Source organism: Schistocerca serialis, chromosome 12 (assembly GCF_023864345.2).
Source record: "Schistocerca serialis cubense isolate TAMUIC-IGC-003099 chromosome 12, iqSchSeri2.2, whole genome shotgun sequence".
Classification (NCBI taxonomy): Eukaryota; Metazoa; Arthropoda; class Insecta; order Orthoptera; family Acrididae; genus Schistocerca; species Schistocerca serialis.
The window spans coordinates 94,324,708-94,351,014 of NC_064649.1; the positions used below are offsets into that span (position 1 = coordinate 94,324,708).

The following is a 26,307-nucleotide window of genomic DNA, read 5'->3' on the forward strand; positions in this document are numbered from 1 at the left end:
ACGTCTTTTGTTCAGACGTTGTAAAGTGGTGTAATTTAAAAATCTGGAGGAAATTCTGTGTACGGGAGGACTAGATGAAAAAAGCGTTTATGTTCAAAGATCTGTTGCAGTTTGTAGTGACGTGTATGAAATGTGCGGATTCTGAAGTGTGGTGGCTAAAATAGAACCAGTACAAATATTCTGTATAAAGGATAAGAAGTACCTGCCTTTATTTAACGATCTGTAACAGGTAGTGGCGAATTATCTGACGTGGTGCCATTCCAGAAACCCTAAACGACGAAAATTCTTGGTACGGACAGAACGTAAAAACAAACTGTCATTATTTAACGTTTTGTAGCACGCAGTAGCCGATGTTTAAAGTGACTTGTGTCAGACGTCTGGGTACCTCACATGGATCAGTTTTAAAAAGCCTGCGACGAAAATACTGTGTACGGGACTGCTAGATAAAAACAAAAGGTCTTAAATTAATGATTTGTGGCAGACAGTACCTGCCACTGTAAGCGACTTCTACGGGCTGCAGTGATATTTGAATTGCGGTGATTGCAACAAATCCAGGACAAAAGTGCAGCTAGCTAAAAACATTTTCTTTATTTGAAGATTTGTTCCAGGTAGAAGTGAATGATTGAAGCGACTGTGTCAAACGTGGTGCTGTCTTAAGCGGAACTACTTAGAAAATAAAAGCTAGTAAAAAATTACGTGTTAGATAATTGACGATTTGTAACAATAGTGTTTCAAGCCGCTGGAATTGGATCAGACGTGTGGGTTCCTCTAGTTGCTACCGTGTCTCCGATATCAACAGCGAGACGAGAAACTTTTCTGTATTGGGAGGCACTTTCTCCGCCACTGAAGCTCACGCACATTATAAGTAATCGCGTTTGAGTCTTCGCTTCCGTCTGATTAGAGGAAAACGCGTGGCTCTGCGAGGGAGGTTGGCTCGCCTTTGTTTGCCATTGTTCGCGGAGCTGTGATCCCTTCCCTCTCCTCCCCCGTGACGAGATTGCCTCCCCCCTTCCCCCATCCCTTCTACCCCGCCAAGCCGTCTCCTGGTGGAAGTCGTCCGACACACCCCATTCGCATCTCTGACGCACCGCACCGCCGTTCGCGAGGGGAAAAACCGGACTGCTGGCTCCATCGATCGCAGAGGGCAGGGGTGGCACCCCCTCGCATTAGCACACCCCTCCCGGAAGCCAGGCAAGGTCCCGCAATCGACCTTGGGAAGCTCCATCTGGTTCAAGGACAGCCGGGTGCTGAAACGGCCTTAAAACGCCGATAATCCGAACGACTTCTAACGGTCGTCGTTGCAGCTGGGACTAGAAAGAGGAAACTGGTAAAATCGGAAACAGTGCTTCATCACTATAGCGAGGTTACAAAGATTCAGCTTCACAACTCAACAAGTGGTGAAAACTTTTTGATGGAAGTGCCTGACAATAAATTCTGTGCAGAGTAAGACGAAGATTTTTTTTTCATTTGATATGTATATATCACAGTAGTCTGGCAACAAGTATTCAATAAACTCGATAAACAGGGCTGTGCAATCAGCGTAAACGTTCATTTCCATAAATATGGTTGACAGCAATACTAGGAGAGAAAATTTCAAATACAGCACAGGATAAGTGAATTAATAAGGAAGTGTTGCTGTAGTGATGTACCTGTTGAGCAACCAAAACCAAAATCTTGAAACGTTCGAGGAAGCCAAACTAGGGGATGTCTAGGAACTCACTCTGTGTTTATTTTCGATTGCAAGAGTAAAACGGTAATGAGCAAGTATGAAATAACATTTTATGCTGTTCAAGAGGCGAAAGCTAATGGATGTCGTGTGAATCAAACATGCCATCACTTCATCGATATTTTGCTACAAAACATGTGTTTCGACGATAAATAGGAAAACTCATCGTGCATAAAAGACATTTAACAGTTCCAGAGCATTAGGCAAACTATAAAAAGAACACTTTTGATCACCAGTGCGGAAAAATCGCAGCGAATATTAAGCTGTAAATAGTTCAATAAGAAATCTCTACAGCTACATTCATTTCTTCTTACAAAAACATAAGATTTAGTGTGAAAGAGGGAAACTGATAGTGACTTTAAAGCTTTAAATTATTCTGGAGCGATAAGTTAGCGGACTTCATGCACTCATACCTCTGTGTTGTAACTGTGTGAAATTTTGACTATCAAAACAAAAACAGGTAGGCAAAAAGGATAGAGATTATTAAGCAGTGTATTGTTAAAGACGAAAAAATTGGTGAGCCCCCCATATTTCATATGAATCTCTCACCGAAGCTATCTAGATTTTCGATTAGAAGAAAAAATATACTCCATCGAAATATGCTGAATGTGATGCTTTGAACTGTTAAAGAGAAGAACGCTAGCCGAAGTTTTAGTCATTGAAACTTCTGTCACAGTAATCACGCAGAATTTTGTTTATAAATATGCAGCTTATAGTCAGCATCAGGAAGAATTTTAGCTGTTGTTAATTTTTAACCTGTTAAGGAAGTGGAGGACCCTATTGTTTTCTCAAGTCGCTACCACTGTATCTACCTAGAAGTTTTGGTTTAGTGAACATCAGGGAAAAACTGTAGTGAATATAAAGAAACCCATGTGGCAGTCTAAAATACTATGAAGAGACATCATTCAGTTTCATGATCTGCGGTCTTAATCTGTTTGCTGTAGACTTTTGAATGTTCTCAGAGGACACACAACTTTTATCGAGTGAAGCATTTCCAGATAACTGAATCATCAAACAGTAAATGGTGTTACCAAATAACGAGATTCTGTGAACTTAATCAATACAAACTGCAGAATATCTAGAGCAAAGTGTTATAGCGTGTTAAAAACCAGTTTCTTAATCTAATCAAATACTACAACATTCTCTCTAGAGACATCGATAATTTAAGATTTCTTACAGAATTGACAAACAGTTCAATGTTACTACCATCGATGGCGATGTTCGCAATGGATGTGTGTGAAGACAGCTCTGCAGCTAACAACAATGCTGTACTGAGTGCCAATGGTGAGGACAAGGCTGACATTTTTGATGGGGGTGACTTGCTCGCCAGTGGAAGTACAAACTCGGACACTGGTAATAATCTGTATAAAAACAAAATGAGGGATAACAAGAATGCAGTTGGAGGTCATCTTTCTCTCAGTAGCAACAGTGTGTTAACTGGTAACAATACAAGTATTAACAATATGCTTAGCAGCAGCACTGTCATAGGCAATTTTACAGCCAATAGCGTGTTTGGAAACGGTGGTAACAATGGTATGTGTGCTGGAAATCTCGCAAATGATACTAATAGATTTACACCTCATGACTTACACAGTAACAATTCTGCGTTTAATATCAGCAATGCAGTGAATTGTGGTACCAGACGGACCATTATTAATCTTAGTGGCAGCAATGGTCAATCGAGGGATGGCATGGCGACGGATACTACTCTGTTACAAGCTGTTATCAATATCAGTGAGACCATCAGCACAGGACAAAACGTCCCTGTAAATGGTGACAATATGAGCAATAATGATGTTCAGATGCTCGATAAGGTAACGTCTGGAAATGAACTTCATGAGGATGCTTTAATGGATACTCAAGATATTGCACACAACAACAGTCTACGCAACAATGAATGTGAAAGTGCATTGTTGTGTGATAGCGGAATAAATGGCATGCACATCATCTCTGGAGGCGTGGGTTTACCAGTCAGCAACAAACCTATGCAGGAAATACCTGATAGCACACATAGTGGAGGCGGCGGATCGGACGTTGGAGAGGACGGCGCTCCAGCATCCCCGGCCTCGGGCGACAGTGAAGACCGCGCGAGTGACAATACCAACAATGGCGACAACAATGGAGGTGGTTTGCGTGACGTCATCAAGCTGTTCGTGGGCCAGATCCCGCGCTACCTGGACGAAACGCACCTGCGACCCATGTTCGAACAGTTCGGGGAGATTTACGAGTTTGCCGTGCTGAGGGACAAATTCACCGGTATGCACAAAGGTAGGATACGTCTTCCTGTTTTTCAAACTTCCTTTTTGACTCTAAGGCGTCAAAACACTCATACGATACTTTTTTTTTTGTTACAGTGAAAGTTTCCTTTAAAGTAATTCTTTTCATTTTATTTGAGGTTTGATACTGACCTGGTTGTAATTTTGCTGTAGTTTAGCTTTGGGTAACATTATGCGCTTACAACCGCGAGAGAAACCAAGTATATCTGGCTACGAGAATACAACATGAATTTGGCCCTGTTTTATAAGCTTTCTAAAAGTGTGCAAACTGATTGAATCATGAACTTTATTATTAATCTCTTTAATTAAAGACAGTCGTCCTAGTCCATTAACGATTTGCCTAATAGTGCTGTTAATGAAATGGTCCCTGTGCGTCGATAATTTTCCTAGCAAACTGATCCTGAAATGAAACTATTTTACCTTGTAATGTAACTGCCTGCTGCTCTCTGTGCACCAGTAGCAGCTGCTGAGAGCTTAGTGCAATGCTCCAGAGAGCAAGTAAAACTATTTCATTCACATCACTGAGTGAGACACTCGTCTAAATAAAAATGACTTGGATCGAGGATGTGGACAATGCTCTTAGGTGAAATATTTTCTTTAACAAACTGTTTTTTTTAATTATCTAATATATTATTATTTGTATGCTATTTGTGTGAAAACACCCATTAACAGTTACAAAGAGTATCACTGATGTTGTTCTGATCTTCAGTCCAGAGACTGGTTTGATGCATCTCTCCATGCTACTCTATCCTGTGCAATCTTCTTCGTCTCCCAGTACCTACTGCAATCTACATCCTTCTGAATCTGCTTAGTGTATTCATCTCTTGGTCTCCCTCTACGATTTTTACCCTCTACGCTCCTCTCCAATACTAAATTGGTGGTCCCTTGATGCCTCACAACATGTCCTACCAACCGATCCCTTCTTCTAGTCAAGTTGTGCCACAAACGTCTCTTCTCCCCAATTCTGTTCAATACCTCCTCATTAGTTATGTGATCTACCCATCTAATCTTCAGCATTCTTCTCAAGCAACACATTTCAAACGCTTCTATTCTCTTCTTGTCCAAACTGTTTATCGTCCATGTTTCACTTCCATACATGGCTACACTCCACACAAATACTTTCAGAAACGACTTCCTGACACTTAAATCTATACTCGCTGTTAACAAATTTCTCTTCTTCAGAAACGCTTTGCTTGCCATTTCCACTCTACATTTTATATCCTCTCTACTGATACTAAGCTCTTACTCTCGCAAATGTTAGACAAATAATTAATAAACATGAAAAATTCCTTGCAGTGAAAAAAGTGTGTGAAATCTTATGGGACTTAACTGCTAAGGTCATCAGTCCCTAAGCGTACACACTACTTAACCTAAATTATCCTAAGGACAAACACACACACCCATGCCCAAGGGAGGACTCGAACCTCCACCGGGACCAGCCGCACAGTCCATCCGAGTTGGTGAATTAGCTCTTATCGAAATGTGGTTTTTGGTTAGTGATGCCACGCAAAGGTTTGAGTTGGTTTCTTCCGTTGTTAATGCTCGTAACTTGTCTTCCCTTATCGTGTCGGACAACTCTTGGGATGAATAACGCAGTGGTATTACTCGCCAGTAGGTAAGGCTGTACAGCTGTTTTTATGGTGCACAAGGTCGCAGTAATCTCTGTGAGGAATTACACTGCGCAACAAACTTTTATCGACAATTTGTAAATCTAGGATTGGTACAGTTATTTAAACATAATGTGATGAAAAATTTAAAAAAATGTTTAGCTCGTACTTCAGAAATAAGTGTATTACCTTATATCATTAATATACACAAACATTTAAGTAGCAAAATAACCAAGAAATGTTTTCTACAGAAAAGTTGTTAATAATAGTAAACTCTGATGTTCAGAATCGCTGGAATTTTATGAAACAGTTGCACTGATGATATCCAGTAGATACCAAGTCACAAAATTACTTACTTAATCGTTAAGAAACTGAAGATTTTCCTATGTTTTTACAGTTTCTTGTCCGCCGCTCGTGGTCTCGCGGTAGCGTTCTCGCTTCCCGAGCACGGGGTCCCGGGTTCGATTCCCGGCGGGGTCAGGGATTTTCACCTGCCTCGAGATGACTGGGTGTTTGTGTTGTCCTCATCATTTCATCATCATCCAGGAAAGTGGCGAAATTGGACTGAGCAAAGATTGGATAATTGTACGGGCGCTGATAACCACGCCGTTGAGCGCCCCACAACCCCAACATCATCATCATCATCATCATACAGTTTCTTGTCGTCCGCAGCTCGTGGTCGTGCGGTAGCGTTCTCGCTTCCCACGCCCGAGTTCCCGGGTTCGATTCCCGGCGGGGTCAGGGATTTCTCTGCCTCGTGATGACTGGGTGTTGTGTGATGTCCTTAGGTTAGTTAGGTTTAAGTAGTTCTAAGTTCTAGGGGACTGATGACCACAAATGTTAAGCCCATAGTGCTCCGAGCCATTTGAACAGTTTCTTGTCGAAACTATCAAACATACCAAACAATCCCATAATATTTATGAATAAAGAAAATAACTGTAGTAACCGCTAGAATAAAATACCGTCATCTATGTTCTCGCTTAAAGTTTTAAAGAATGTTTGATCAAATTATAACTGGTTTAGAACTACTTGATTTACCTCTTGTAAGTTCCATTTTGAGCATACCTAGCAATACGTCAACAATAGTTTGCCAAAATAGCAGGAGATTACTAACCTGCATACCTCGCGTCCGCGGGTGCCATTCCTCTTATGAAATTGCTCACATATCCGTCAGAAACGGCTCCGCAGTTGGGGGGAAGGAGCTGAGGTGCTCATGGTGCAATTGTATAAAGCCTTTCATAACTTGTCAACAGTTCACCCACAGACTCCGTGTGAGATTTAATCGCGTCGCTTGTCTCAGAGAAGGTCTAGAATCTGTGGGATCGTAGGAAGGTCTCGCCTTGGTGATTAATTTTCTTTACAAAATATTTCAAAAGTTGTATAAGAATCACTTTAGAACAGAAAATAAGGGCAAACTACAATCACTACCACCTACAGTTCAAGCTGCAATAAAACACTGAACTGATATAAGAGTATTTTCCTTTATGGATGACAACCTTAGTGAAAACAAAAATCAGACGTAAGTTCCAGTTTTCTTTGTGATGCTCGTTATCAGCACATTGGAGCTAACAACAATTATCTAGTTTCATGCATTTTATATTTTTGCTATTGCATGATCAAACTGCAGTGAATCTTTAGCGGAGCTGCATACCTGTTAAGACAAGTATGCATCGCAATGTAGATAAAACTGCACTGCGCCGACGTTTAACACCTGTTCTTTCTCTTTTGCGTATAATTAGAGCCCATACCTTAACAAGCTTCATATCAGTATACCACGATAGCACTCTCTAATGTGGGTGTGGGATCCGCATCAGATGAGACTGCCGGAAGACATCGAAAAAGTACAAAGAAGGGCAGCTCGTTTTGTATTATCGCGAAGTAGGGGAGATAGTGCCACAGACAAGATACGTAAATTGGAGTGGCAGTCATTAAAACAAAGGCGTTTTTCATTGCAACGGGATCTTCTCATGAAATTTCAATCACCAGTTTTCTCCTCCGATTGCGAAAACATTCTGTTGGCACCAACCTGCATAGGCAGAAATGATCATCACGATAAAATAAGAGAAATCGGGGCTCGCACAGAAAAATGTAATTGCTCGTTTCCCCCCTCCCCCCGCGCCGTTCGAGAGTGGAGCGGTAGAGAGACAGCTTGAAGGTGGTTCATTGAACCCTCTGCCAGGCACTTTATTGTGAATAGAAGAGTAATCACGTAGATGTAGATGTTATCACGCAACACATATTCCGCTTAGTGCTTGTGCAGCGTCACGAGAGTTGTCCATCCCATGGGCAACAATGCGGTGCGTTTTGCGGTCTATATAGTCTACATCTACATCTACATTTACATTTATACTCCGCAAGCCAACCAGCGGTGTGTGGCGGAGGGCACTTTACGTGCCACTGTCATTACCTCCCTTTTCCGTTCCAGTCGCGTATGGTTCGCGGGAAGAACGACTGCCGGAAAGCATTCGTGCGCGCTCGAATCTCTCTAATTTTACATTCGTGATCTTCTCGGGAGGTATAAGTAGGGGGAAGCAATATATTCGATACCTCATCCAGAAACGCACCCTCTCGAAACCTGGACAGCAAGCTACACCTCGATGCAGACCGCCTCTCTTGCAGAGTCTGCCACTTCAGTTTGCTAAACATCCCCATAACTCTATCACGCTTACCAAATAACCCTGTGATGAAACGCGCCGCTCTTCTTTGGATCTTCTCTATCTCCTCTATCAACCCGACCTGGTACGGATCCCACACTGATGAGCAATACTCAAGTATAGGTCGAACGAGTGTTTTGTAAGCCACCTCCTTTGTTGATGGACTACATTTTCTAAGGACTCTCCCAATGAATCTCAACCTGGTATCCGCCTTACCAACAATTAATTTTATATGATCATTCCACTTCAAATCGTTCCGCACGCATACTCCCAGATATTTTACAGAACTAACTGCTACCAGTGTTTGTTCCGCTATCATATAATCATACAATAAAGGATCCTTCTTTCTATGTATTCGCAATACATTACATTTGTCTATGTTAAGGGTCAGTTGCCACTCCCTGCACCAAGTGCCTATCCGCTGCAGATCTTCCTACATTTCGCTACAATTTTCTAATGCGGCAACTTCTCTGCACACTACAGCATCATCCGCGAAAAGCTGCATGGAACTTTCTGACACAATCTACTAGGTCATTTATATATATTATGAAAAGCAATGGTCCCACAACACTCCCCTGTGGCACGCCAGAGGTTACTTTATCGTCTGTAGACGTCTCTCCATTGAGAACAACATGCTGTGTTCTGTTTGCTAAAAACTCTTCAATCGAGCCACACAGCTGGTCTGATATTCCGCAGGCTCTTACTTTGTTTATCAGGCGACAGTGCGGAACTGTATCGAACGCATTCCGGAAGGCAAGGAAAATGGCATCTACCTGGGAGCCTGTATCTAATATTTTCTGAGTCTCATGAACGAATAAAGCGAGTTGGGTCTCACACGATCCATGTTGATTCCTACAGAGTAGATTCTGGGTTTCCTGAAATGACATGATACGCGAGGAAAAACCTGTTCTAACGTTCTACAACAGATCGATGTCAGAGATATAGGACTATAGTTTTGCGCATCTGCTCGATGATCCTTCTTGTAGACTGGGACTACCTGTGCTCTTTTCCAATCATTTGGAACTTCCGTTCCTCTAGACTCTAGCGGTACACGGCTGTTAGAAGGGGGGCAAGTTCTTTCGCGTGCTCTGTGCAGAATCGAATAGGTATCCCGTCAGATCCAGTGGACTTCCCTCTGTTGAGTGATTTCAGTTGCTTTTCTATTCCTTGGATACTTATTTCGATGTCAGCCATTTTTTCTTTTGTGCGAGGATTAAGAGAAGGAAGCCAGAGAAGATTTCCTCCGATCCATAGCGACACACATCATTGGTGCCGACATGAGCGACCACCTGCAGATGGGTGCACCCTGTACCCTTCATGTCATCCAGAAGGACCCTTTCCACATCTGGAATGACTCCCCCCGGTATGCACACGGAGTGCACATTGGTTTTCTTCCCCTCTCTTGCTGCCATATCCCTAAGGGGCCCCATTACGCGCCTGACGTTGGAGCTCGCAACTACCAGTAAACCCACCCTCTGCGACCGCCCAGATCTTGCAGACTGAGGGGCAACCTCTGGAACAGGACAAGCAGCCATGTCTGGCCGAAGATCAGTATCAGCCGAAGACAGAGCCTGAAACTGGTTCATCAGAGAAACTGGAGAGGCCTTCCGTTCAACCCTCCGGGATGTCTTTCGCCCCCTGCCATACCTCGAGACGACCTCCCACTCTACCATGGGTGAGGGGTCACCCTCAATGAGGGCAGTATCCTGGGCAGCCACAGCCGTAGTCCGATCGGGGGATGCGTGGGACGAGCTGGCCGTCCCCAACAAACCCCCATCCGGACCCCCACAGTGATGCCCTTTGGCAACAGCCTCAAGCTGTGTGACCGAAGCCAACACTGCCTGAAGCTGGGAGCGAAGGGATGTCAGCTGGTACCGGTATCGGTACTGGTGCAGCAACTGAAACCTCATTATCTGTACATAGGTCCTGAACCTGCTCTTCGGTTTCTGGGACGGATCGAGTTTGATGACATGTGGCTGGGCAATATTCTATGGATTGACAAGGCACATTTTACACTACAGGGTGCCGAATGTGGGGTATTATAAAAGTGCGTGTTGTGCATGAAGAGCCATTGCACTCGCAGTACGTGACTGTGATGCAGGATCACAAGCAGTTTAGTTCTCGGTCCCTACTTCCACCCAGAGGGTCTGTCAGGTGTACAGTGATGTCTGCAAGCTATCGAGATTTCGTTGTACAGCTTTTGAAGAGCCCAACTGTGTGAAAACCACTGTCTTTGTGAAATATGGCGCCAACACCTCATGTCGCTCGCCCATTGATCGTGATGCAACCTTCCACGAACATGCTATCTGCGTAGGTTTTCCAAATGCATGGCCTGTAAGATCACAGGATCTGAACTCATGTGACTTTTGGCTATGGGAATATCTAAAAGAATGTGTTTATCAGGGACATGTTCAGTTTCTAGCTAATGTGAAGGGCAATATTCAGGAACACGTCGCTCAGATTCCAGCGGAACTGCTGCGGGCGAGTTTTGGTCGCGTTTTACGGACTCAGTATCTCGTCGAAGCCTCTGATGCTCATATTGAACAAACTGTGTACGTGCGGGTTAATAACGGAGTCAACATTACGCCTTTCTCAATTTTCTGACCACGGCCGTTCGTAATCTATTACAAATGGAAACATTTTACACGTCTTTTTTGTATTTAAAGCGCCAAATTTGTAACTGGTGGCCAAAAATTGGAATTAATTTTTTTCTAGTGTAAATCGGTTTCGCGTTAAGGCATTAAAATATCTATCGAGTTTCGCTGCCATACAATATTTACGGCTCACACTAAATCTCTGTGAGTAGCTCTTTAATTATTACTGCTCGGTAATTTCGCAGTGATATCTGGAAAGAAGCGCACCTTCAGTGCCCACGTCTTTCGGTTACATGTGATAGGGGCCGTTGTGTTTAAGTGGGTCGGTGTCTGTTATACCGGAGCCAAGGTAGCCCCTGAGGGCAGGCAACCCATATTACACCACAGAGGACTAGGTTGTCTATGCTCAAGGCGCTGGCTATTTACATACAAGAATGGAAACAGACATTCCGAGCACTACTTCCTGCAGGGGAAGCTCTAGCCACGGCCTGCAGGAAGTATCACAACGCCAAAACCCGACTGGCTGGAGACAGCTATTTAGGGGCTAGAACCAGCCACGAAGTTGCTGCATGCCAACCTTATGGACTTTGACCCCTAAAGATTACGTCTTCTTCTCTGAATTGGACTTTTGTGTGTGTTACCACGAACCTTTATGGAAATTTAGAAGTGAACTTTTGTTTGCCTCAATTAGGAGAGTTTTACTGGCATCGTTATTGTTACCTTTCGTTTGTCGTTCAGTCATCAACCTTGGGTACTTACATCTATAAAAGTTGTGTTTGGGAAAAATTGCGAATTGTCCATCACAACAGTGTCCATGAAGGTTTTCATTTAAACACCTCAATATTCCACGGGGACATTAAATGCAGTTTCTCTGTCCACCATTTCTCAACTTCCAGCTTTGGAGCTGCAAGCACCAGCCTGATCACTGCCCGTGATGCAAGGATCAGTTGACCAGATCGCTTGACAAAAGTCCTGGTCACCCACGAAATAATCCGATTCTTCGTCGTACTACTGCGACACTCTGCTCTTAGACGGCGATAATGATCTGGATATCAACGCTGCGGATGCGCCCGACTTGAGTGATGCAACCTGCATCTTTCATGACGGAAATTCATTTCAAGACACTTCGGCAGAAGTGTGGTTTAAACGTCTCGTCTGCCACATATGGACGCACTTAGATTGCGCAGGGACCAGAGGAACCCTTTTAAGTTCGCAATTTCTGTCAATAATTTTTGAGCCGGCCGGAGTGGTTAGCCGGCATGGTAGCTTAGCGTGTTCGGTCAGAGGGTTTAGCTACCCTCTGTAATAAAAAACTGAGTGAACGGATCAACGAACAACCTGAACGGATGTCATCGGACGTCCGCCACATATAGTACAAAATGAGATTAAAGAAACAGAGTGGCCGACCGGTTCTAGGCTCTTCAGTCTGGAACCACGTGACCGCTACAGTCGCAGGTTCGAATCCTGCCTCGGGCATGGATGTGTGTGATGTACTTAGGTTGGTTAGGTTTAAGTAGTTCTAAGTTCTAGGGGACTGATGACCTCAGATGTTAAGACCCATAGTGCTCAGAGCCATTTGAACCATTTTGATCACATATAGACATGTGAAATACATACGTCCATTGTTTTCAAAGCTGTATTTTTGAAAATATATCACATTATACATCTGAGTTAATTGTATACAATGACGTTTTGTTTAGTTTATATTGCTTCCATGCCACTTTCGGTAAAAAACGGAACTATTATAGCATCGCTTTGTATTTCATTTATCTGTGTGCCTGTCTGTCCGACTGTTAAACACCCTTTCTATCAGGAACGGGTTGACGTATCAAGCTAAAATTTATGTCTACGATCGCTTGCCGGTGTAAAGCATTTAGACTTTTAAGTCAATGAAATCAAAACGTATGGCCATTTATGTCACACGTTCTGATACCCGTAAACTCACTCATCAAAACCTAATGTGTGCTTCCCGTTGACGTAGAATCATGAAATTCGGCAGGAACAAAGGCTTAACTGCACAAGTAAAGTAAAAAATGTGAAACTTGTTAGATTGTAATTACATCCCATAAAAACATCTTTTTGCCACTGCAACATACATTGCATTCATCATCCATCAGAAGTATGATAGAGGAACATTACTTCAGGCAAACATGAAATGTGCGTTGTAATCATGTTGTAGTGAGTTAATAAAAATGTTTCATTAAATCTTTTCTATCTATGTATATAAACTGACGTCCCCTGCTCGCTTCTTTTTGTATGTCCGGGGTATTCTGAGGAACTACTGAAGAGATTTTGATACGGCCTTGGGACCTGTATCTTTCCAGTGCCGATATGGATAACACACAAATATCGTTGAGATTCTCGATTCCCAACATGGATGAACTATATAAATCACCTGCATATACAGGGTTATTACAAATGATTGAAGCGATTTCACAGCTCTACAATAACTTTATTATTTGAGATACTTTCACAATGCTTTGCACACACATACAAAAACTCAACAAGTTTTTTTAGGCATTCACAAATGTTCGATATGTGCCCCTTTAGTGATTCGGCAGACATCAAACCGATAATCAAGTTCCTCCCACACTCGGCGCAGCATGTCCCCATTAATGCGCTCGAAAGCATCGTTGATGCGAGCTTGCAGTTCTGGCACGTTTCTTGGTAGAGGAGGTTTAAACACTGAATCTTTCACATAACCCCACAGAAATAAATGACATGGGGTTAAGTCGGGAGAGCGTGGAGGCCATGACATGAATTGCTGATCATGATCTCCACCACGACCGATCCATCTGTTTTCCAATCTCCTGTTTAAGAAATGCCAAACGTCATGATGGAAGTGCGGTGGAGCACCATCCTGCTGATGGATGAAGTCGGCGCTGTCGGTCTCCAGTTGTGGCATCAGCCAATTTTCCAGCATGTCCAGATACACGTGTCCTGTAACGTTTTATCGCAGAAGAAAAAGAGGCCGTAAACTTTAAACCGTGAGATTGTACAAAACACGTTAACTTTTGGTGAATTGCGAATTTGCTGCACGAATGCGTGAGGATTCTCTACCGCCCAGATTCGCACATTGTGTCCACTTCACCATTAAGGAAAAATGTTGCTTCATCACTGGAAACAAGTTTCGCACTGAACGCATCCTCTTCCATGAGCTGTTGCAACCGCTCCGAAAATTCAAAGCGTTTGACTTTGTCATCGGGTGTCAGGGCTTGTAGCAATTGTAAACGGTAAGGCTTCTGCTTTAGCCTTTTCCGTAAGATTTTCCAAACCGTCGGCTATGGTACGTTTAGCTGCCTGCTTGCTTTATTCGTCAACTTCCGCGGGCTTCACGTGAAACTTGCCCACACGCGTTCAACCGTTTCTTCGCTCACTGCAGGCCGACCCGTTGATTTCCCCTTACAGAGGCATCCTGAAGCTTTAAACTACGCATACCATCGCAGAATGGAGTTAGCAGTTGGTGGATCTTTGTTGAACTTCGTCCTGTAGTGTCGTTGCACTGTTATGACTGACTGATGTGAGTGCATTTCAAGCACGCCATACGCTTTCTCGGCTCCTGTCGCCATTTTGTCTCAATGCGCTCTCGAGCGCTCTGGCGGCAGAAACCTGAACTGCGGCTTCAGCCGAACAGAACTTTATGAGTTTTTCTACGTATCTGTAGTGTGTCGTGACCATATGTCAATGAATGGAGGTACAGTGAATTTATGAAATCGCTTCAATCATTTGTAATAGCCCTGTACATCTACATACACTACTGGCCATTAAAATTTCTACACCACGAAGATGACGTTAAGTCACCTTGACCAGGGCAGCCTGGCGTCAATGCCCGTTTGGTAAACTGTACATATACAGCGATGTCCAAAATTAAAGCAACAAACAGAAATTTTCCAAGGTTGCGTTTATTTTGCCGCAAAACAGTATAAAGAGGTGATAGTGAAGTAGAAACGCCTGCCTGGTTAGCCGTGCAGTCTGAGGCACTGCTTTGCGGGCGGGAAGTCGTGCCAGTCCCCGGCACGAATCCGCCTGGAGGATCAGTGTCTCGAGGTCCGGTGTGCCGGCCAGTCAGTGGATGGCTTTTAATGCTGTTTTCCATCTGCCTCGGCGAATGCGGGCTGGTTCCCCTTATTCCTCCTCAGTTGCACTATGTCGGCGATTGCTGCGCAAACACTTTCTCCACGTACGCGTGCACCATAATTACTCTACGACGCAAACATTTGATTTGGGGTTACACTCGTCTGGTGTCAGACGTTCCCGGGGGGAGGGGTGTGTGGAAGTGGGGGTGGGGGGGGGGTAGGTCCACTGGGGACCGAACCGCACAATAACCCTGGGTTCGGTGTGGGGCGGCGGTGGGGTGGGTGGACTGCTGTAGCCTGTTTGAGGTTGTGAACCACTGAGGGCTATGGCGGGGATGAACGCTCTGTCGATTCTAGGCCCCCAGTTCAATACAATGCAATACAAAGTAGGAACAATATAAAGAATACGGAACTTAAGTAACTGCAATATACATAACGGTAGACATAAATGTCCTTCGTTTTTTACAACAACAGATTTGCGCATACATTTCGACAACAATTAAATGTGGTCAATATGGCGTGTGACCACCTCTGGCAGCAATACAGACCTGATAACGACGGAGCGTGCTGTGAATGATGTCCTCAATCTCGTGTTGACGCAATAACGCCCATTCTACCTGGAGAGCTGCTCACAAGTTTTGGAGAGCGGTTGGTGGAGGCTGACGTGATGCAACCGTCTCCCTAGTGCATCCTAGACATACTCTATGGGATTCAAATCGCGAGAGTGAATAGGCCCCTCCGTGAGTTAACCGATGCTTCTCCCTCATGCTCTCTCAATCAATGAGCAGAGGACCATTCGACTATCTCATCGATAAATTAAATACGAATGTTTTTTTTTACATGATCAAGAACTTTTAACAGACTATAAATACGGAAGAATGACTGACTACATGAATCACCCTAAATACAGACATAAACATACAGATTTATAACAGAGAACGATAGGTAGCTGTGGTATAGCGATAGCGTTGCAATTCGCCCTTCATTAAATGTTCTGGGTTCGACTCCAGCTGCTCCTCATATTTTAACTGTTACTAAGTTTTATGTATACTGTTTACACTGCTTCGTTAAGTATATTTTTAAGGTCTTGCCAAAGAACTTCATCTGTAAGTGTACACACACCTATCTCAGTATATCACACATATTAAATTCCTAATAAATTACTATAAACCATGAAATTTTACAGATATTGGATGCCGCGAAAGTAATTCGTCAGCAGTCAATGTTAAGGCCAAGCGTTTCAATTACTCTAAATAGTCTGTAAAAGTAAAGCATTCAAAATTTTTGAAAAGGAAGTCAAACGTTTGTGTAATGATATGTCTAAAAGTGTGAAATAAAAAATAGGGAAACATTTGGTGCACCTCATTTTCTGTTCACGATTTCGAGCATCACTCAAAGGCATGTTTCTCTAATCTACTTATTTTTTTACACAAATCATTTAAAAAATATTTGACTGATTTCTTTCATTTTTTATTTTCAATTTTTATTCAGAAAGCATGATCTTACTGAAACCTCGTTTGCCTTCCTAACACACTTGATTCGAAGAAAGCCTCTTTGACATTTAAATACCGCACCAATGTATATTTTTACGTGCAAAATAGCTAGGCCTTGAACAGACGAAATTTTTGACACTCCATTTACATAGGTTGACAGCAGCTTTTCGTGAAATATTTCAATGTTTCCTCAACTCATTAATTAAGTTTTCGTTAATTACCCTGATTACTTTCAAGGAGTTAAATATTTTCATGCAGAACTAGACCTCAGGCTGGTCACTTTGATACCCTGTTTACCTGTTTCTCTCCCTCTGTTTGGCTATGAAAATTTGGACAAAACCTCATGGCGTAATGTATAGGGAGTCTTGCTTTCGCTCTGCTCACGCGTTTACAAAAACGTATCGATTCTTAATCATACGATAAAATAGTCCCTTCTACGTGCTGTCATTTCCAAAAATCGTCTTTTCGATGTCTTGAACCGTTTATGAGAAACGACGATTTTTACGACCACTTGATTCCCAAAGCGCATTAAAGGTTTGGACTCTTGGACTCACCGCGAGCGACCCGTCCGCGGATATAACAGCAAATATCTCAAGAATGAAAAGAGATATCATTCCGGTCTCAACTTAAAATACAGTTTAGATATATTGGTTACATTTCATATGCGATAATGTATGGCGTTAAATAAACTATACAGAAAGTCTACGCAATGTGATTTTACCTCTGCAAATTCTTAAAAATTTCGTGCTGCCATGTACTCAATTTCGTGCAGCACAGTAACTATGACGAATAACGAAAATAAATTCAGACCTTTATCGTTTAAACATATCAAGCTATAAGATGCGGAGGAATCAAATTTTTTCACCTAATTATTTTCTCAAAATCGGATGATAAGTGTTTCATAGCTCCCGTCGCGTCCGCTTCACTGCTTTGCCGACAAGACACGTGGCTGTCGCTCTGTGTCGCGCGTGCGTGCGGCAGCGACTACATTCAAACACGTTTGAATTCAAACGTCGCCAGTTGCTGCGGGAGACAGGTAGCGACACAATGTCGCTCACGTGGGACACTTCGTAACTATAACTGGGGTTGTGTTTTCTCGCCTGAACCTGTCACACACTGTCGCTCGCTTCTGTCGCTCACGCAGAACACGGCCTAAGCCGTCGGCACACGGACCGTGCATCCGAAGATTGAGCGTTGAGTATGCCGAGTTCGTGACGTCATAGCGTGGGGAGTCTTCCCGAACGTGCAGAGCAATAGCTAACAGGTCAGATATTCTGAGCGTGGGTCTGAGCGCTGACGAATGAGATGGCACAACGCCACATACGTCACATGCACGCCACTCCCTTCAGCACAGAGTTGTGAGGCGCCATACTCGCATTCATATCAACCCTATACGTATATATGCCGTTTCTGAGCACCAGCAAATTGAGAATCACTGGAAAACCCGTTGTTAACTGTGTGATTCCTTCCAATACAATAATGAGAAACATCATATTCGTGGCAAAAGAATTATTGTAACTTGCGTATTATGAGACTACGCCATTTGAAGGCAACGACTCACCGAGGATCCAACAAAAACGCATTTTTCTTGGTACAATTTGTTATAACTAAAGTTCAATTAGTAACATAGCTACGATCAAAGCTTTAAGCAAGTGGCAACATGCTAAGATTGGCTGCCATATAAGCATCGGCGGTTTAGCGTAGTGAGTAGCGTTACTGATTCCTGAACGAGATGGGCAGTTGTTGGCGTCTACCCTCGTTTAACATTTTTTTAATAGGTTCTGATGCTGTATTGTTAGTTTAATATAAGTATATACTATAATATTTGATGTTATGTAAATTTAAGCTCATCGTTTTTTGAGGAGTGAGTTTGTTCAGTTGTTTTAATCTACAGGACAGCTTGCGCCACTTGTATAAAGATATTTTGCTCCTTTTTCTTTTGCGTTTCGTAATTCACGTCTTGTAAAGATTCTGCTACTAGGTAGGAACAGTGATCAAGTAAGAATGACTTTGGGGTTCTACTAAAATGTGGGAATGATGAAATAATGTTTGTCTTATGTGGAGAACTATTGAAAATTTGTGAAGTGTTGGCTTAAGTGCCAACACCGAGTTGCTAAAGGAGGCCGAAATGCAAGCTTTTAAGCTCACGCAGATTGACGTGAGGTCTGGAACAGTTAAGGGAATTTTTAGTAGCAAATAAAGTACGTAGTTGATGTAATACTTAACTTTAATCCATAATTGGAGAACATCGCTCTTGACGGTACATGTTTTATAATTTCAATATTAACTGGTAATGGCGCCTTGCTAGGTCGTAGCAAATGACGTAGCTGAAGGCTATGCTAACTATCGTCTCGGCAAATGAGAACGTAATTGTCAGTGATCCATCTCTGGCAAACTCTGCTGTACAACTGGGGCGAGTGCTAGGACGTCTCTCTAGACCTGCCGTGTGGCGGCGCTCGGTCTGCAATCACTGACAGTGGCGACACGCGGGTCCGACGTATACTAACGGACCGCGGCCGATTTAAAGGCTACCACCTAGCTAGTGTGGTGTCTGGCGGTGACACCACAATTTGTATCGCATTGTCTGTAAAGGAACATTTATAAGCCTGTGTCCTTACTGATTGGACATGGTACTTTCCTTTTGGTCTTAAAAGACGTACATGGATATTGAAGTTTTTATTTGTGTATATTACATATAGAACAATGTGACTAGCATATGGACAATGGAGGAAATGTGCGTTTTAATAGAGCTAACGTGGGAATTTTATGCGAGCCAGTTTAGTAAACAGTATGATTTACGACCTAGAAACATCCTGCAACTGCCGCTGGAGAGCGTTGTGATCGAGAATACCACGTCGGGGGCCGGCCGGGGTGGCCGAGCGATTCTAGGCGATACAATCTGGAACCGCGCCACCACAACGGTCGCAGGTTCGAATCCTGCCTAGGGCATGGATGTGTGTGATGGCCTTAGGTTGGTTAGGTTTAAGTAGTTCTTAGGGGACTGATGACATCAGAAGTTGAGTCCCATAGTGCTCAGAGCCATTTGAACCATTTTGAATCACGTCGGGGCCCACGTACCGTATGCACAAGTCGCATCTTTTCTGAACTTTCATTAGCACTTTGAACTCAGCACGCTCGACGTTGACGTTCGACAGCACGGTCCGTGTGCTGACGGCTTTAACGTAGGATGCGGCCTAGTGTCCTACCGGCGCCAGCGATTAGCAAGGTCTGCGACAGGCCGGCTCGCCATACCAAAACGAGTTTTTCTTTTTGGACCGGATCTTTTGCCACGGCGATCCTTGCATCGGAGACAGAAGTCACCAGCTGTCCCTTTCAACTGGAGAGCCACTTGCACACGTGGCCGCCCTCCGAGCGCCGGAGTCCATTCTGGTGTGTCACAGCTCCCAGGCACGTGTGTGGCCCCTCGCACTCACACGTCAGCGATGGAAGCCTGCCGGAAGGTGACGTCACGACTCGGAGTGGCGCCGCCCAATTGAATTATCCGGTCGCCAGCGTACACACCACACACCGGGGTCGGGTTGCCGCTGCGTCCGCGTAACACGGCCCGCACTGCGAATGGCTCGCACATCACCGCAAGCTGCAGAGGCGTCAAGCGCCGCGAGGCAGGAGGCCCAAGAGAAAAAGGCGAAATAATGGGAAAAATATCATAAAGGCAAAGCCTCCGGTCCAGACTGTATATCAGTCAGGATTCTCTCAGAGTATGCTGATAAAATACTCCATATTTAGCAGTTATATACAACCGCTGGCTCACTGAAAGACCCGTTCCTAAGGGCTGGAAAATTGCTCAAGTCACACCAGTACCCAAAAAGGGAAGAAGGAGTAATCCGCTGAATTACAGGCCTATATCACTAACGTCGATTTGCAGTAGGGTTGTGGAACATATACTGTATTCGAACATTATGAAGTACCTCGAAGAAAACGATTTATTGACACATAGTCAGCACAGTTTCAGAAAATATCGTTCTTGTGAAGCACAACTACCTCTTTATGCTCATAAAGTAATGAGTGCTATCGACATGGGATGTCAGATAGTTCAAATGGCTCTGAGCACTATGGGACTTAACATCTTAGGTCATCAGTCCCCTAGAAATTAGAACTACTTAAACCTAACTAAAGACATCACACACATCCATGCCCGAGGCAGGATTCGAACCTGCGACCGTAGCAGTCCCGCGGTCCCGGATTGCAGCGCCTAGAACCGCACGGCCACCCAGGCCGGCACAGGGGATGTCAAATTGATTCCATATTTTTAGATTTCCAGAAGGCTTTCGATACCGTTCCTCACAAGCGTCTTCTAACCAAACTGCGTGCCTACTCGGTATCGCCTCAGTTTTGCGACTGGATTCGTGATTTCCTGTCAGAAAGATCACAGTTCGTACTAATAGACGGAAAGTCATCGAGTAAAACAGAAGTAATATCCGGCGTTCCCCGCGGAAGTGTTATAGGCCCTCTATTGTTCCTGATCCATACTAACGACATAGGACACAATCTGAGTAGCCGTCTTAGATTTTTTTGCAGATGATGCTGTCATTTACCGTCTTGTAAAGTCATCTGATGATCAAAACGACTTGCAAAATGATTTAGATAAGATATCTGTATGGTGCGAATAGTGGCAATTGACCCTGAATAAAGAAAAGTGTGGAGTTATTCATACGAGTACTAAAAGAAATCCGCTAATTTTCGAGTACGCCATAAGTCACAGAAATCCAAAGGCTGTAAATTAAACTAAATACATAGGGATTACAATTACAAATAACATAAATCGGAACGATCACATAGATAATATTGTGGGTAGAGCAAACCAAAGACTGCGATTCATTGGCAGAACACTTAGAAGGTGCAACAGGTGTACTTACTAAACAGACAGCAGAGTAATCACGTAGGTGTAGATGTAGATAATCTTCCCTTGAAGAAGCGGAACGTCAGGTGCCCTCAAAGGACGTCGCTGGTCATTAAAACTCCAACAGCTGGACGTATAGCAAATAACAAAATTTTACTTATTGTCCGTATACAACACACTAGGTCTATTCAAAAAATTCCAGGACATCCGTAATGTCGCGCCAGTCGTGTGTTGGAGCGAAAAGGGGTGGCATCCCCACAGACGCCTGTGTTTAATGTGTACCTACCGGGAGTTTCATTGTTCTATGTCTGTTAGTCGAGCAGAGCGTTCTGTCGCACAGTTTGCGAATTTCGAGATGGCAGAGTTACAGGAGCAACGCGTCTGCATTAAATTTTGCGCGAACCTCAAGAACACCTTTACGCACTCACACCAAATGATGAAGGAAGCCTACGGTGATGCGAGCTGAAGCCGTATTCAGTGTTGTGTTTGGTTCACACAGTTTAAAAATTGCTAACAATTGCCGGACGGAAGTTAAAGATGACCCTCGTTCAGGAAGCCCCTCGAAGTCTACCGACGACGCTCGGGTCTACATGTACATCAACATATATACTCCGCTAGCCATCAAGCTGTGTGTGGCGCAGGGCACAATTCGCGCCAGTCGTATTTCCCCCCCTCTGTTCCACTCGCGGATCGCACTAGGGGAAAACGACTGTCTGAACGCCTCAGAACCAGCTCTAATTTCTCTTATATTTGAATGATGATCATTATGCGATTTGAAAGTTTGTGGTAATAATATATGCTCTACATCCTCGGTGAAGATTGGATTTCGGAATTTAGTGAGCAGCCGCTTCTGTTTAGCGCGTCGTCTATCTGCAAGTGTGTTCCACTTCAAACTTTCTAAGAGATTTGTAACGTTCTCGCGATGTTTAAATGTACCAGTCACGAATCTTGTCGCTCTTCTTTGGACCTTCTCAGTGTTTTGAATCAGACCCAACTGGTAAGGGTCAATACAGACGAGCAATACTGTAAGACTGGACGACCTAACGTACTGTAAGCTATTTCCTCTGTTGAAGGACTACATCGCTTCGCTTCAGGAGCGTCAACGAAATTGTGCGTTCCAGTCGAAGAGGAGGAGGATATTAGTGTTTAACGTCCCGTCGACAACGAGGTCATTAGAGACGGAGCGCAAGCTCGGGTGAGGGAAGGATGGGGAAGGAAATCGGCCGTGCCCTTTCAAAGGAACCATCCCGGCATTTGCCTGAAGCGTTTTAGGGAAATCACGGAAAACCTAAATCAGGATGGCCGGAGATGGGATTGAACCGTCGTACTCCCCAGTCGAAGACTGACTGTCCGAGAGGTTGCATAAGAATGTAACATTTCAGTTGGATCACTTCATGAAACCCTCACACAGTACCTTGGAATGCATCGTGCTGCCGCCAAGTTCGTCCCATGGTTTACGAGTGAAGATCAGAATTTCGCCCCGCAATCTGTGAAGAGCTTTTGGTTCACGAAAATAAGAACTAGATGTTCCTTAAGAAAATCATACCTGGTGGTGAGACTTGGGTCTACGATTATGTTGGTGAGACCAAGGTTCAATCTGCACTACGGGCCGCGAAAGTTTTCTAAGATCAAAAAGAGCTCGTCAGGTCAGGTCAAATGTCAAGGACACGCTGATAGTTTTGTTTGAGTCTGAAGGATTGGCTCATCATGAATTCGTGCCACAGGGACAAACGGTTAATCGAAGGTGCTGTCGGGTCGCCTGCGAGAAAATTTGAGAAAGAAACGCCCTGAAACTTGGTTAGACAATTCGTGGCTGCTGTATCAAAATGACGCACCAGCACGTGCATCCCTGGCGGTTCGTGCGCGACTTGCACAAAAAACGAAGCACAAAAAACGAAATCGGTGCGCTGCCTCATCCACCGTACTCTCCAGACCTGACACCTGCGGACCCTTCTTTTATGTCCAAAGTTGAAAACCCCCTTTAAATGACGAAGATTTGCAACGATAGACGAGATAAAAGAAAATTCGCAGACCACATTTATTAACAAAAAATATTAATTTTTTTTCTGCAGAAAATATTTTTTGTGAACTGCCTAATGGAGGAATATTAATGAATGTAGTATCACAGGTGGGTTTTTATGTTATGCAGAGTCTCTGAAAATTTCATTCATATATCTATGATAGTTTCTGATAAAATGGGGCATTGTTGTTGTTGTGGTCTTCAGTCCTGAGACAGGTTTGATGCAGCTCTCCATGCTACTCTATCCTGTGCAAGCTTCTTCATCTCCCAGTACCTACTGCAACCTACATCCTTCTGAATCTGCTTAGTGTATTCATCTCTTGGTCTCCCTCTACGATTTTTACCCTCCACACTGCCCTCCAATACTAAATTGGTGATCCCTTGATGCCTCAGAACATGTCCTACCAACCGATCCCTTCTTCTGGTCAAGTTGTGCCACCAACTTCTCTTCTCCCCAATCCTATTCAATACTTCCTCATTAGTTATGTGATCTACCCATCTAATCTTCAGCATTCTTCTGTAGCACCACATTTCGAAAGCTTCTATTCTCTTCTTGTCCAAACTATTTATCGTCCATGTTTCACTTCCATACATGGCTACACTCCATACAAATACTTTCAGAAATCACTTCCCGACACTTAAATCTATACTCGATGTTAACAAATTTCTCTTCTTCAGAAACACTTTCCTTGCCATTGCCAGTCTACATTTTATATCCTCTCTACTTCGACCATCATCAGTTATTTTGCTCCCCAAATAGCAAAACTCCTTTACTACTTTAAGTGTCTCATTTCCTAATCTAAATCCCTCAGCATCACCCGACTTAATTCGACTACATTCCATTATCCTCGTTTTGCTTTTCTTGATGTTCATCTTATATCCTCCTTTCAAGACGCTATCCATTCCGTTCAACTGCTCTTGCAAGTCCTTTGCTGTCTCTGACAGAATTACCATGTCATCGGCGAACCTCAAAGTTTTTATTTCTTCTCCATGGACTTTAATACCTACTCCGAATTTTTCTTTTGTTTCCTTTACTGCTTGCTCAATATGCAGATTGAATAACATCGGGGAGAGGCTACAACCCTGTCTTACTCCCTTCCCAACAACTGCTTCCCTTTCGTGTTCCTCGGCTCTTATAACTGCCATCTGGTTTCTGTACACATTGTAAATAGCCTTTCGCTCCCTGTATTTTACCCCTGCCACCTTTAGAATTTGAAAGAGAGTATTCCAGTCAACATTGTCAAAATGGGGCATATGTACCGAAAATTTTAGTTTGCGGGACATTGACTTTTAAAAAAAAAACTTTTGAAATTTGTTACTTACACTTAATTAAAACTGTCCTGATGCATATGATGGCCCTTCTTTGACCTCTAGCAGGTCTTCCAGCTTCTTTTTCACCTGCCTAGATGTTTGTCTTGCTTTCTTGGCCATATTGGATGCAGACCTGTCTGCATCGGCTATCCTCATTTTATCGCAATGTTGCAGCCCAGTGATTATATTTTCATCAGGATTTATTCCCAGCTTTTTCAGTACCCAACAATTTCCAATATTACCATAATTGAACGTAATAACAGCATCATGAACTCCTAGTTTCATTGTATGCATGCCTACAAATACAGTTTTAAGAAGGCAGTTCCAAATTATGCGGTAGAAACATTCATTTGGGTTCTGTGTCTGCCCATGCAGACATTTCCGTAGAAGGTCAGGATGAGCCTAAAAATGGGTTTAATTGCTGTAATAACAGCAGCAGGATCAGAATGCTGGTGAGAATAAGATTCTCCAGTTGCCTGAGCCCTGTTGTATTTGCACCACGAATTTTGTCCTGATGGACACAATCCATGACATGGCTTATCAACAGTAGAGGACTTATGGAAGAATATGGCCCAAGCATCTCTCTTCATTGCCGACAGATTTTCTTTATTTCTCCTAATTGCCTGCCCATAGTATACTGCAAGTTTTCTGTAACAACTACTCGCAATCACACTTGAACAAAGCTAACTGCGTGTTTGAAAGCATGTTGTTTGCAAACGAATACCGACCGTGGCACTGCAAGGGTAGCCAACACATTCGGGAGTAAAAAAAAAAAAAAAAAACCCGAACGTGCAATGTAAGATATAAAGATCTAAAATATATGCAGAAAAGTGGGTGACAGAAAAGTGGGAGTGGCACATAAACACACGTGGTACGAAAATTCTCTTTAAATGCTCGAAAAAAATTTTTTTTCAGTAAAATCCTTTTTCAGAGTACTTAAATAAAACCTTGATCTATCGAAATATGATGAAAACCGAAAATCGATTTTTTTCGACCTGAACCACGGTGTGGTCCCCATAAATCAACAAAGTTTATAGGCATTGGACATTTTTTTGTAATGCGTAAGTGATTTTCTGCAGCCTCTTGTTTGGGGCGAAGTCAGCAGGCATAGGATCAACGAAGTCTCACTAAACATCGATTTATATGTAGGAGAACTGATAATTTATCTCTACAGCGTTCTAGGCCCTAAATGTTTCGCGTTTAGCACAGAATCTTCGCCTCTCTTAGAAACGCAGCCGGCGGCCAGAATTCTGCAAACATTGTCGCGAGCGGTAAGAAGTGTTTCACAAAGGAGGATCGCAACGCAACGCTACTCTAGCTCCTGCGTGTGTGTGTGTGTGCGCGTGCGTTCTTTTGTGTGCCCCGGCCTACTCTCTGGAAGCGACCAGCATAAAGCTATTCTTTGTCTAAATAAATGATGAGCGTTTCTTTGCCGCGCTCTCTCTGGCTGCAGGTGGGTACTCTCTTTCCGACTTCATTCTCTGCCTCGCCTTTCGACAATGCAGCTAAAAGCTGTGCGCAGAAATTCTGTCACAAAGAGACTGCCGCCATTGTCAGCTGTGTCTCTCTCCGTGTGTTTACTACTGTCTGTGGCGCTACAGTTTCTCTGTGTGTGTTGCAGAGGACGAGAACAGTTCCATTCTTGAAGTTCGTTGTTCAAACATTGTTGTCAGCAACGTGTACAAGTAG

The 26,307-nt window shown here is 43.5% G+C and overlaps 1 protein-coding gene across 1 annotated transcript; it reads left to right on the forward strand.

Moving 5' to 3' along the window:
- The first annotated feature begins 2,952 nt into the window (after positions 1-2,952).
- LOC126427965 (CAR1 transcription factor-like) lies at positions 2,953-26,307 on the forward strand. Its single transcript, XM_050089852.1, has 2 exons — positions 2,953-3,994; positions 26,240-26,307. Exons 1-2 carry the CDS (start codon positions 2,953-2,955, stop codon positions 26,305-26,307), a joined length of 1,110 nt encoding a protein of 369 aa, XP_049945809.1.

Bases quoted from the DNA above. Each gene is read 5' to 3' on its own strand.
- LOC126427965 (XM_050089852.1), top strand. From the start codon at position 2,953: ATGGATGTGTGTGAAGACAGCTCTGCAGCTAACAACAATGCTGTACTG. The intron at 3,995-26,239 runs GTAGGATACGTC...TGTGTGTTGCAG, and splicing joins ATTCACCGGTATGCACAAAG to AGGACGAGAACAGTTCCATT.